Below are 14,382 nucleotides of genomic sequence, written 5' to 3' on the forward strand. Positions count from 1 at the left end.
GTGTGCCACCACACCCAGCTGATTTTTGTATTTTTAGTAGAGACAGGGTTTCACCATGTTGGCCAGGATGGTCTTGATCTTTTGACCTCTTGACCTCGTGATCTGCCCGCCTCAGCCTCCCAAAGTAAATTTCTTTTAAAGTATTTTCATGTGAAGAGTTGAATAGTAGCTAAAAGTAACTAGTTTACATGTCCCGAAATATAATGTATGTCTATTGGGGGGCTTTCTGGGAATTTGAATTTTTATGCAAATATTTATTCTCATAGGCTGAATGATACACTAGGTTCTGTTTAAATATTGATCTTGGGATTTTCCTCTGGGTTCTATCAGTAGCTTCAGCTGTGTTATGCTTTTCTTAAAATTCATTTGTTAAGGTACTGCTTTTATTATGCTTTGTTTCTGTGTAAAAATCTTTATTTTACATCTTTTTCTTTGAGATGGAGTTTTGCTGTTGTCATCGAGGCTGGAGTGCAGTGGCACGATCTTGGCTCACTGCAACCTCCGCCTCGCAGGTTCAAGTGATTCTCCTGCCTCAGCCTCCTGAGTAGCTGGGATTACAGGTGCCCGCCACCACACCTGGCTAATTTTTAATATTTTTAGTAGAGACGGGGTTTCACCATGTTGGCCAGGCTGTTCTTGAACTCCTGACCTCAGTGATCCACCTGCCATGGCCTCCCAAAGTGCTGGGATTATAGGCATGATCTACTGCACCTGGCCTTTTTTCTTTTTTTTGAGACAGAGTCTGGCTCTGTCACCCAGGCTGGAGTGCAGTGGCGTGATCTCAGCTCACTGCAACCTCCACCTCCCAGGCTCAAGTGATCCTCCCTCCTCAGCAATCCAAGTAGCTGGGATTACAGGTGCACAGCACCATGCCAGGCTATTTTTAATTTTTTTGTAGAGACAAGGTTTCACCATGTTGCCCAGGCTGGTCTGGAACTCCTGAGCCCCAGCAATTCATTCACTTCAGTCTCCCAAAGTGCTGGGATTACAGGCATGAGCCACCACACCTGGCCTTTATTTCATATTTTGTTAGTCTACAATAATGTCCTGGCCCAACTCTTCTTCCCAAATTTTGAAATTATTATTTTGGATAGAAAACTGGACCTACCTTGAGTTGATTGCTTTTCTCTAACACCAAATGATTTTATGTTTGCTTTGAAATTAATACTTGTAGCTAATTGAAATAAATTTACTTCAGTTAAGTATTATTAATATTTTCCCCCTACTCTCATGGTTACATTCATTATTTCTTAATTTAAGAAGGGGTATTTAGCTAATTTTCATTTTATGTATGTATAAGCTGATTTGGCAAGTGTGATTGAGTAACAGTTTATAGGTAGTATGTATTTATTTAATTTAAGACATTGTTTTAAAACTTTGGGTTATGACTCATTAGTAATTTATAACCTAGTTAGTAAACTGCAATGAGCATTATTTTTTAAATAGAACAGAAAAGAATGGAAAAGTCAGAATGCATTGCACCTGAGAAGAAATGGGGGCGTTGTAACATGTGTGGATTTCTTATTGTGGGCTATGGGTCTTAAAACATTTGGAAGCCACTAATTGGAGAAATGGTAAGATGTAGAAATCATAAATTATAAATTCAACATTTTATGAGATTACTGAAATGTGATCTCTTTTCCCATTTTTGGTTGTTTTAAGATAAAATAAACCATAGTTCATGAATGTGTGTGTGTGTGTGTGTGTGTGCGTGCGTGTGTGTGTGCGCGTTTATGAGATGCTAACAGTTAGTTTATCCAATTTTAAGGAAATCTTAGACCAAAGAGTTTTTCTCCCTTCAGGTGGAGTATAATGACATATGAACTCAAATTGCCACCAAAAGCTTCCCTACTTCCAGGACCTCCAGAAGCATCTGAAGAATTTTATGTAAGACTTAACCCTTTACCTATCATTTGAAATGGGGGTGGATATCTTGAAAAAAAAAAAAAAAGAGAGAGAGAAAATGTACTCCTAATATATGGTGGTAGCATGTTAACTTAATTTTATTTTTGGGGTATGGTCTCATTGACTACCTCTAGTCCTCTTCCCCAGAGAGAAGAATCCTGAATCTAGGCTAGAGTCCTTCCATGACCACCCACACCGGGAGTGCCCAGTCACTCCTCTTCCTGGGACTCTTCATGTGTAAAGTGAGGCTACAAAGTCGTGGAAGTTAAATGATATAACAGATGTGTAAAGCACTATCTCTTCTCCTGCCCAGATAATTCCTCCCTGCATGTTCTATCTGCCTGTTTCCGTTTTATCAGCAGAGCTCTAGGAAGGTCAGCTGGTGTTTCCTGTTAGTGTTTATTCATCTTCTACTTTGGCCATTAGATTGTTTGATTATAAGATGTTAGCTTCTTTAAACAGTATCCAAACACACCAATACTCATGGCCAGAATATTATGCAATTTCTGTCTTACTGCTTGCTTTGCGTACTCTTTTCTTGTTCTTTTCTTTTTGAGACAGGGTCTTGCTCTGTGGCCCAGGCTGGCTGGAATGCAATGATGCAAACACAGCTCACTGCAGCCTTGACCTCCTGGTCTCAAGAGATCCTCCTGCCTTAGCCTCCCAAAGTGCTGGGATTACAGGCATGAGACACTGTGGCCGGCCCCTACTCTTCTGAAGGGACAGCAAGACAGGTCTCTGGGTTAAGCCTGTTGATATAGTTAAAGAAAGACCACTTAATTCCATCTCTACTACAGACCATAAATGACTAATGTTTTTAAAGATTTAGCATTCTGATTAAACCTCAAAGCAGTGTAGATTTAAAACAGAACCTGACTTTCAAAGGATTATTCTCTGACTCATTAAGACCATTTGATCTATGCTAGCTTATTTTTCCCTCCAGGAAAATTCATCTGTTTATTTTACAGTTGAAATCTTTGTTTTGTCATTAAGAAAATTATGATCTTGTCAAAACCAAGGCAAGGAATGATAACTAAAAACATGGAGCCGTTTCTTAGAGAAGCTAATTGTATTTTAAAAACTGTTTCTGACATAAAAACTGCTGATAGCCAAAACTGCTTCTAAAAAAATTTGGGAAATACAAAATTATATGAAAAAGAAAATAAAATCACCTGTAGTCCTACCACCCAGAGATAATCACTATTAAAGATTAATATATTTATCATTTTATTTTCAGCAGCATTTTTAGTTATGTGATTCCATAAACATAACACATTTTTATGGAAACCAGTCCTTTATCTTAACAGTATTTTTGTAAATGTTATTAATTTCTTTCCAAAAAAGACAAAAAGGAGAATTTTTTTCTTCCATTTACTTCAGAAATGTCTGTTTTCTAGCATATAAAATAACAGTAAATAATTTACTTTTATCACTTATGTATAATCACTAAATATGAGGTACAATTCTAAAGATATGAAGGAAATCTCTCTTTTTTTGTACGAAAGTTTTAAATGAAACTTTGCTTTTTAAAAATAAACTTATTTTTGTAACAAAGGGATAGCATACTTTAAGATAACAGATTAAATGAGTGTTCTGAATGGCCCTGACTAGGCCCTGAACTAGGCTGGCACCAGGAATGCATTTTACTGTGTGTGGCCTTTTTACCTTGAAAACTGCGATAAAAGTAGACTAAATCTTTCTTCTTAGCTTTTGTATACTTCATTAGCTGTGGGTCTTAGGCAAATTACTCAGTAAGCTTCAGGTTCTTTGGCTATAAAACAGGACAGAGGGGTAAATATATACAGAGTGCTTAATTACAGTGCCTGGTACACGATGCAAAATATTAACTCTTATTATTACTTACCTTTCTAACCGTGCTAAGTGACTGCATAGTAGGTTAATAAGTTACATCTATAATTTTATCTTTGAACATAGAGGCTATTTTATTTTCCTCTGAGAGAAGTTGTATTTTTTGATCTTCAAATATTTTTAATGGACAAAAACTCGGATTTTTTGAATGTAAGTTTCAAATGGCATTAATCAAATGTTATTAATTAATACATTAGTCAACTGGCATTAATGAATTTATTAATCGCATTAATGATCATGTAAAATATTTTCTACCCTGCAGGGAAGAAAAATAAAACAAATCTCTGGAGAACATTTTCTTTTTTCAAATTTTAAAGTTTATTTTTAGATTATATATTTTCATTTTTCTCATCCTAGCTGTAAAGATGTAATTTTTAGTGTTTAAGAGATCAGTAAGGTGGATTTGTGGGTAAATGCAACATCGTGTGTAACTTGGGAGCTCCTGGCCTCACTTCCTTTCTTTGATGTAAAATTGCTTTCCTGTAGTGGTCTGCCTTTGAAGGAGGGAATGTAGAAATTTAAAAGAGTAACATACTTTTGAAAGAGTAACATAACCACTTGTGGAATGAAGGTAAATTAGGAATGTGGTTCTTTTGGGAAGAGGCTAGTCAGGAAAGCTTTGTGGGGAAGGCTTATTCAGACTTAATTGAATCTTCAAATAAGTCTGAATAAACTGAGGCTGACTGGTAGAAGTAATGAAAAGATACCTGAGTCAGGCAGAAGAGCATAGGCGGCCAGCTTGCCTAGAGCAGATCATTTATACTAGAAAATTTTGTGCTGTGTGAAATGGAATATTATTTGAGGCATACATTTGATGTAAGGCTCTGAATATGAGGCTGTTTAAATATTGTGCACATTTTTACATATTAGGAAAATGTATGTGGTCTTTCAACGGGATGTTAAAGTTTGAGTCAAATAGAAAAGGGATTATGGATGCTTTTGGCATTTTGACTATTGTTTAAAAGAAATATTTATTTACATGATTATATGAAAGTGTATTCAGCATTTTTAAAAACTTTTTGATTGAATTATACATACAGAAGAGTGCACAGGTCATAAATGTATAGCTTGGTAAATTTTCACAAACTAAACAAATCTATGCCAGGCCACCCGTCAGTGTTCAAGTACCCCATAAGCCCCCTCATGCCCTCTTTCAGTCAAGACCCCCACCTCCTACCCCAATAATCACTGTGCTGACTTCTAATAGTATAGATTGGTATCTGTTTTGTACTTTATAAAATAGAATCATTTTGTATGCTCTCGTTTGTTTCTGGATTCTTTCACTCAATGTTATGTTTATCAGATTGATCTATACTGTGGCTTGGCTATAAATCATTCATTCTCATTCTCCTATGGTCTTCCATTGCACAAATACACTGCAATTTGTCATCCATTCTACTATTAGATGAATGCTGCTGTGAACATCCTAGTGCATGTCTTTTGGTGAACACAATTCTGCATTTCTTTTGGGTGTAGATATAGAAGTTGAATTTCTGAGTCCTGTGATATCATTGCATATGTTCAGCTTTAAGAGACACTACCAAATCGTTTGTGAGAGTGTATCAGTTTGCATTCCCATCAGCAGCGTTTGAGAATTCTGTAGCTCCATAGCCTTGCTAGCACTTGCCATTTTCTAGTTGTTTTCATTTTAGCCATTTTGGAGCTGCATGGTGGTACTGCATTGTGGTTTTAGTTTCCATTTGCCTGATGGCTGAGATTGGATATGTTTTCATCGGTTTATGGGCCATTTGGATATTTTTATATTTAAATGTCTAGTCTTTTGCCCAATTTTTATTAGATTTTTTGGCTTTTATTCCTACTTTGTAGGAATTATTTTTATATTGAGATATTGTTACATTAAAAAATTTTGTAAAGGAGTTTTTATGGATTTCTGTAAGAATATAAATTAAAGAATTCCAGAAACCGAAAGCCTTTTGCCAAAAGGAAATATCTATTTTGCATGATGACTCTTTCATATATTTCATTATAGTGATTGCCTTGCCTAAACATATGTCATGAAGGGTTCCATTTCTGGAGCAGCAATAAGTGAGTTGTATAAATGCCAGCAACAATAATACAGTGTAGAGTTTTCTTTTCTTCAGATGACGATTTATGAAGACTCAGTTGCAACGCATCTTACAAAAATCCTCAGTTCTGATGAACATGCAGTGGTCATATCTTCTGCCAAGTGAGTTGTGGGTTTTAAGTCTTTAAATATGGTGAAAATGAAATGATAGCTGGCTCCTACCATTTAGGTCATTTCTTTGTGAGTTTTCTTCTCAAAAAATATCTTGGAAGTAGCTTATAAAATTAGATGTACTAAATTTGAATTGATTTTTAAAAATCATGTTAGCATCTTATTTGCAGTGGTGTATACTTAGAGGGTATTTTTTAAATGTTTAATTTGAAACATTTTTATCAAAAAGGTGTAAGAAGCGTTTAGAGTTTAATTAACCTAAATGTCTATTTAAGGAAATGTTTATGATTACTTATAATATGGAAAACACATTTCGTTATAATTCGTTATTTCCATAAACACTACTATTTAGGAACTGTTTACATCACATTAGAAAAAGGAAAATGATGAGATTTTTCAAAATGATATTTCTCAGCATGTTTAAATTGAATAATTACATTTTAATTCAAAGTTATCATATTTTAATGAAGTTGATTTTGTACATGGAGCCAAAGCTACTTGATGTTATTATCCCAAATGTTGCCTGGCTGGAATTTAGAATTTAGTTTTGAAACATCCTATGCTGATGTCAAGAGACTGGAAAGTCGACTAGAAGAAGGGGTGACACCAACTGAAATTTTCAACTGATAAGCAAAAGAATGCATTCAAATTCTGGCTTAGCAAGCATGGGTTACTGTTACGCAGGAAGAGAGGAGAAAAGGGGAAGAAAGAAAGAAAAGGAGTGGGAAAGTGGTAAAGAAAAAATATACAAATTTTGGTATATTATGTACTTAATTCACAGTAAAGTTGAGGAAAGACAAGATCAATCATTATAAACAAATTTGCTTCTGAAAAAAGTACAAATGTAGTAACAATTGCTTTTGACAACATATTCCCCAGAAATAGGAACCAGGACTGCACAACAGGAAAAGAATTGAATGGCTTACAGCAAGGGAAGCACACTAGTTGGCCCAGGAGAGGTGGGCTGCAGACTGTATTTGGCGGGCAGTGCTGCAGGTTTCTGTTTTGTGCAAATATTGGACTAAAGCATCTTCTGCCATTTTTACTTAATTGAAAACAATTTCCTTACGATCATGTAACTAAAATAAAATACAGAAATAATTGGAAACTGCATCGAATAGAAGACTGTAACTGTCATCTGTAACTTTATTGCTTAATTTTTCTTGTAAAGGAGAAAATTTAATTCTATCTAATTTATTAATGTCAACAAAACAGAGTTTTAGTATTTTAATATTGGAATTCTGTGTAAGATTGTATTTGAACCAGGTACAGTGGCTCATGCCTGTAATTCCAACACTTTGGGAGGCCAAGGTGGGCAGATTACTTGAAGCCCAGGAGTTCAAGACCAGCCTGGGCAATATGACAAAACCTCATCTCTACTCAAAGTATACATACTAAAATTAGCCAGGTGTGGTGGTGCTTGCCTGTAGTCCCAGCTTCTCAGGAGGCTGAGGTGGGAGGATCACTTGAGCCTGGGAGGTGGAGGTTGTACTAGAGCTAAGATGGCACCACTGCACTCCAGCCTGGGTGACAGAGTGAGATCTTGTCTCAAAAAAAAAAAAAAAAGATTTTATTAGAGAAAAGGTTTCCACTGCCAAAAATGTTGTACTACAAAGGTGTTAAGATTAAGAATGATAGGGAGAAAAAGGGGTGGCTACTCTAATTATCCTGTTTGCATCTGTAGAAATTTCTTAACAAGAATTCCACTTCATTAAAAATATGTGAAATATATGAAAGGTAGTGATCAAACACATGAAAGTAAATATGAAGGTTTTGCTGACATCCAAACTATAAAAAGTGGCCAGTTAAAATATTTACTTAACTATATTAAACAAAAAATAATTCTCTTATGACTTGCTATACCTTAAAAAAGCTTCCATTGCAGCTTTCCACCTTTTCTAGCAATGTCCTCTGAAATGTCATATCAAAATACATTTGATTCACAGGGCAAGGGCCAGCCCATCACTTAGGTGTATGAAGTGGGCCTGGGATGAGAAAGACAATAGGGAGTGCTAAAGCCTGGGACAAACTGGAGATTTGTCCATTTCACCATCAAGCAATACAATTCATTGAAAACCCCAGCAGCACTGCCCACCAAACAAAGAGAGTGTGTAGCCCACCTCTCCTGGGCCAGTCATTGTGCTTCCATTCAGCGCTTTTTCTAGTGTTCAATCCTGTTTCCTATTTGTGGGGGATATGGAAAGAAGGCCTGTTATTTCTCCCTCATGGAACTGCTAGGATAATTAAGCTGAGTAATATAATAAGTATAGAGCTTATAAATGACAGAGGGCTATATTAAATTATGGTAGCATCACCTCGCGTTTTACCCGATTACATTTCAGATGTTTTCTTTGACCTTGGCCTGACTCTTTGTCTAAGGCTTTGCTCCTAGCCCTAGCTTTGGGTTTTTCCCTAACCAGCTTGCCTGCCCTTAAGCAGATTCCATTCTGATGCAGCATCCCTCTTGTCACTCACTCATCTGTGCTTCCAGGCCTTTACAACCCCAGATACAATTCTAGGGAATTTGCCATAAAGAGGCTGAAGAGAAAAAAGAGGAGACAATATATAATTATTTGGTACTAGTAATACAATATATGTTAAATTTTATTTCTTCTTATTATTATTTTTGGAAGAAAATCACTTTATTCCAGTTATCTCACAAACAATAAAATCACAACAGCTGGTTTAAGGAGGCCACACAAACATTTACCCAGCCCCAAACTCTATACCATCTTAATGAAATTCTGCACAGTAAGAATATCCTCTTCCACTGCAATTCTGAAGCAAGGAAGCTATGAATGACAGAGGAGAGGCTTAACTGCTGGTTTCTCACTTTATACCTTCACTATCTGTTACATTTTTATGCTAAATTTACTTGGTCATGAAAGCTGATTTTCCATGTCTTCAGTTGAACTTCTTGATTAGACCAGTCCATGTGCACGTCTGCACTGTTTCAGCACCTCCTTGGAACCCTCACTGAGCTTGACATCACCCTAGTTCTGGGAACACTCCAGAAACTGTTCTGTCTTATACAAGCAAGGCTGCTGCTGCTGTGCAGCTAGTCTCCCAGAGGCTCCTGGTAAGTGATGTCAGGCCTTGTGAGCCCAGCATTACTTCCTCTGTTTAAGCGCCCCCATTCCCATGATAGTTGACCCAGTATATGCCCCACAGCAGGGCCCACAGCCACGCCAGCTGCAGTGGTTGCCATCTGGACCATCAGACCTGGCTGCCAGGATGCAGCAGCAGGAGACTCAACTGCAGTGGGTGGGGCCACTGCTGGCAGCTGAGCTGCTGGTGCTGGCCGGGGTGCAGGTCTCATTGGAGGTGGCTGGCTGGCCAGAGGGGCCATGCTGGAGGTGCAGCTTTGACTTCCATGTGCCATCACAAATGGGCAGTGGCTCAGCATCTCTAAATTTTATTTTTATGGACATTTTCAAACAAAACTGATATAATTACTTCCCACCATACCCATCATTCAGTTTCAGTATTTACCAACATTTTGCCATCTGCTTCCTACTTTATTTTGCTACAGTATCTCTAAGAACATCCTGAAAATTATTCTACTACACTTTTGGTATATAGTCCTCCCTCTCTATCCATGGGGGATTGGCTCCAGGACCCCCTTGGATACCAATATTCATAGGTACTCAAGTCCCTCATAGAAAATGCCATAGTATTTGCATATAACCTACACACATCCTTCCACATACTTTAATCATCTCTAGATTATTTATAATAACAAATGTATTTGCTATGTAAATAGTTGTTATACTGTATTGTTCAGGGAATGATGACAAAAAAAAAGTCTGCACATATTCAGTGTAGACAAAACGATCTGTTTTCTTTTTCAAATGTTTTCAATCCATGGTTGGTTGACTCCATGGATGTGGAACCCATGAATATGGAGGGCTAACTGTATGTGTGTGTGTGTGCTTGTGCACACGTGTGTATAATTAATAATAATTAGTTATTATTAATCTAAAAATTAATAATAATTCTCTAACACTATCAATATTACTTAAGCCATATCCCATTTCCCTTAGTTTTCTCAGAGGTTTTTCTGTGAACCTTGTCTGAATTTTGACAAGGTCTTTAAAAAAAAAAAAAACCACACACACTTTATTTGTTCAAAATTCAGACAATGCTCACACACTACATTTGAGTGATATCTCTTTAAGACTTTAAAGATCTTGACCAGGCATGGTGGTCCATGCCTATAATCTCAACACTTTGGGAGGCCAAGGTGGGAGGATTACTTGAGCCCAGGAGTTCAAGACCAGCCTGGGCAACATAGTGGAATCCCATCTCTACAAAAAGTTTTAAAATTAGCTGGATGTGGTGGTATGTGCCTGTAGTCCTAGCTACTCAGGAGGCTGAGTTGAGAGGATCCCTTGAGCATGAGAGTTCGAGGCTGCAGTGAGCTGTGATCACGCCATTGCACTCCAATCTGGATGACAGTGTGAGATCCCGTCTTAAAAAAAAAAACACTTAAAAATTCTATAATGGTTTCCCTTTAAAAAACAATTCTTACTGAGGCATGACATATACAGTAAAGCACCTAAATCACAAGAGCACAACTCAATGATTAAAAAAATACTGCATGTACACACAGTCACACACACACACACATACACACTTGTAATTACTACCTAGATAAAGAATTCCCTTTTTTTGTGAGTGTTATTTATTTATTCAGTGATACAATATTAAGGCAAAATGTTTAAACCCTCTTGTGCATGTTTGTATTTATTTCATGCAATAATAATTCCCAGTAGCCTTAACTGTTTTCAGCTATTTTTAAAATGTTGAAATGCTAATGGAAAAGTTGTATTCCACTAACATAGCTAACATGTAGGTTAACCTAAAACAACATTTCTTTGACCTTAGAACTTCATCAATTTGGTATGGTAATAGGAGTTATCTTCTGAGAATCACAGCTCTAACTAGCAATCATAGATACCATTTATTAGTAAAAATGAAAAACAGTTATTAAATAAGTTGTCTTTAGCTACAATATATGTCTCTCCTTTTATTTAGTCAGTAGTTTAAAAACTTTTTTAGCTTTAACAGTAGGAGTTAATTAGGTTTTTTACTTACGCACTCTACTCACCCCCCAAGTTTTGAAATAAATGCATTTTGTTCTGTGTACAAAAGTTTCAGAAAATGGGATAACTAGCTAGCAGGAATATTGACGCCATTGTCATAGAACCATAGAATTTAGATTTGGAATCTACCTTAGGGATAATTTAGGCCAACCCGCCTCATTTAATTGGTAAAGTGAGGTAGTTGTTAAAAATATTTCCTCAGAGCACAAAGATAGCTAGAGACAAAGATAGCTAGAGATTTTTATGTATTATGCATTGATAGTTCTAAATCATCTTCAGTTTCAAATTGGAACTTTTTATTAGATGAAAAATGAATTTTTCAGATATGATGACCCTGCCTGCCAATCTATGATTCTGTCTGGGTACCATTGCCATATTTATCTTAGTGTAGTATGTGCATATTTTACTGTCATTTGCCCACACTTTAAGAAATTAAGTGGAAAGGTGATAAATGAGGGTACTAATACTAGTGATGAGAAGTATGGGTCTAACATATGTAATATAGTAGAGATGATAGTGGAAATCATCAGGTATGTGAAATGTGGACTGTTGTTAGCCTCAACTGAGTATTTGGTTCACACAGTTGACTATGTTCAATTTTGAAGGAAGAGAACAAAATTAAGGAAATAAAATGTTGGAAATGCCAAAAGTTCTGTCTAGGCCTTATGCAGTGGCTCACCCCTGTAATCTCATTGCTTTGGGAGTGCAAGTCAGGAGGATCGCTTGAGGCCATGAGTTAGAGACCAGCCGGGGCGACACAGAGAGACTACATTTCTACAAAAAAAAAAATTTTTTTTTTAATTAGCTCAGCATGGTGACATGGACCTGTGGTCCTAGCTACTCAGGAGGCTAAGCTGGGAGGATCACTTGAGCCCAGGAGTTCAGGGATGCAGTTACCTATGATCACACCATTGCACTCCAGCCTAGGCAACTGAGCAAGACCCCCATCTCTAAAAATGATTTTTTTTTTAAAGTTCTAACATTGATTAAAGATATAATTAGGAATTTAGAATTTTTTAATCTCTATGGGAAAATCTGTATTCTGCTTTCATTTATTTGACTTTTGCACATATTTTCTGGAAGTCTTATGTATAAAGTAGAAAACTGTGTATAGTTGGAGAATATCTTTTGTCTTCCTATAGTAAATACATCTTAAGATTGTTTTTTCTCCAATTTGCATGTTTCTGGTTGGTAGGACTTTGCAATCATACTGTTTTAAAGTATATATTTTATTTCTGTTTTAATAACTCTACATTCACTATTTAGGTATAATAAAAGGTTACTTCATTCCCCCAGAATATAAATATCCTATATTCCTTTTAGCATATGGAACTTAATGAGCAATAAGATAGAGCATGTCTTCTGATTCTTTCCACACTTGTGTGGCGAGCACTCTCCTAACCTTCACATGCCCCTTCCTCAGCTCCTTTGGCCACCACTGCCACAGGATCATAGTGTCTCTGTCAGCCTCTGTTTGCCTCAGTGACATGGCACATTGAGGAGGGGCACCCCTGCTGCCCTTTTCATTCCTAGGCTGATGGACTGAAGGGCTCTGTCTCTAGGAGTGAATAAGATACCAACAAAAGCAGCTATGATAATGATATGACATATGCAGTTTCACAAACCAAGAGAAAATTATGTCAAGATGATGTTATAATAATGGCAAGAAAAACCTCTATTTCAGAGTTACAGGAAGATGCATCAATGCTCCTCTTCCTTAAAGTAGCGCATTTTACAGAAACTTTCAGTAAAATGCCTAGAAGAGATTTCGTGGTAGTGTTATATATATTTCAAGAAATCCCATGAAGTATTGTTCATGATCAAAGAAGACAAAACTGGACATGAAGTACATGAATGCATGTCTAGTAAATGATAAGCTAGATTCTCTGTAGAAATTTGAGTTTAAAAGCCAACAAAGAAGGTTCAGGATTAGAAAATATTACCTTTTGTTCAAATAAAATCTAGAAATGTTTGCTAAAAAATAATAAAACAAAAATTGTTAGGAGGAATACAATTTCCAAGTTGATAAATCTGAAGGTTGGTAGTGTGTGTGTCTGTTGGGGGAGGAGTGGTGGTGGTGGTGGTGGTGTGTGTGTGTGTGTGTGTGTGTGTATATGTCCTGTGTCTATTGAATTGCTCAAGTTCATAATACTGAAGTATATGGAAATTTACCATTTTGCCACTCAACTACCAGAGAAAGTTGTGAGTGTAATAGAAAAAATAACTGCTGGAACCTTTTTTAAATTTAAATTTCTCAATTTATATCAATGATAGAAAGCAATACTATGATTTAAAAAATAGCCTGATTCTATCAGCATAAGCCTTGGCTTTAAAAAAGCTGGTCATATACCATTCTGTTGATTGTTGTTTTTAATCCAGCACCAGATCCAGATCCAGATCCAAAGCCTTTCAAAAGGCAGATTTTGTTAGTGTTTCAAGTTATTTTGTCTTTTAGCTTATTTCTAATGCAAAGAAGCCAAATGTAATTAAAATAAACAAACAAGTAAACCATATACTGCTGACACTAACAAGACCTAAATTAAATTAGTCTTGTAGTTATTGCATTGATTATCTCAAGGAAAAAATGAATAGATTTACAGAGAATATAACTCAAGTGGCAGATTTGTTTTCAGCATAACGCACAACCTCTTTCTCTTCAGTAATAATATATTGTAACTGTAACAATCAAAATATCCATATGATGAGTCATGGCTTGACAGTGACAAGTGACAATCTTATTTTTGTTCGGCAATGTAATTTCTGTTATGGAAATATGTAAGTTTAGAATTTCAGTGGAGAAAGCAAGATGATGCTTTATCATTTTTAAATGGGATCTAAAAATAATTTAAATATTTGAGGAAAGCTTCTTATAACATTAATTACTATAATTTAAGTAATATACAGCAAGGCTTATTCATGTATGCATTTATCACTTAGAATGTCTTGGACTTATGTGAGACAAACTGCACAGCAGATAGAAGCATAGATTTATATACAGATGACCCAGATATTTGACAGTTTGCTTAATTGTGTTTCTTTTTAAATATATTCATAAATCAAGGCAAATTAATTCATGAAGCTTACTAAATTGTACAACTTCTTTTCCTCAAAGGACGCTATGTGAAACTGTAAAGGACTTCGTTGCCAAAGTAGAAAAGACGTATGACAAAACCTTGGAAAATGCCGTTGTAGCTGATGCCGTGGCCAGTAAAGTAAGAGGGGACTCTTCAGGGCATGAGAGTTGTTTATGGACAATGCTCACATTCAACTGTGTTTCAAAGCTAAATTGATTAGGTGGTTTTCCTG

General features: G+C 36.2%; 1 protein-coding gene and 1 pseudogene across 21 annotated transcripts in view; one reads left to right on the forward strand and one right to left on the reverse strand.

The window, feature by feature from the left end:
* The window catches only part of DGKH (diacylglycerol kinase eta), a 190,369-nt gene that overhangs the window by 134,181 nt on the left and 41,806 nt on the right, over nt 1-14,382 (forward strand). For 19 of the 21 annotated variants that reach the window (XR_010150444.1, XR_010150445.1, XR_010150443.1 and 16 more), the window contains 3 exons: nt 1,803-1,887; nt 5,877-5,962; nt 14,189-14,288. Coding sequence is in view for 16 of the 21 variants with exons in the window: in XM_016925244.4 (XP_016780733.2) it covers nt 1,803-1,887; nt 5,877-5,962; nt 14,189-14,288 (271 nt within the window). In the remaining 5 variants the exon portion in view is untranslated. The remainder of the gene's footprint in view (nt 1-1,802; nt 1,888-5,876; nt 5,963-14,188; nt 14,289-14,382) is intronic. The other 2 variants (XM_016925251.4, XM_016925250.4) reach the window with 2 other exon arrangements.
* LOC104004384 (coiled-coil-helix-coiled-coil-helix domain-containing protein 2-like) lies at nt 8,893-9,353 on the reverse strand (annotated as a pseudogene).

The sequence above is a fragment of the Pan troglodytes genome, chromosome 14 (assembly GCF_028858775.2).
Source record: "Pan troglodytes isolate AG18354 chromosome 14, NHGRI_mPanTro3-v2.0_pri, whole genome shotgun sequence".
Lineage (NCBI taxonomy): Eukaryota > Metazoa > Chordata > Mammalia > Primates > Hominidae > Pan > Pan troglodytes.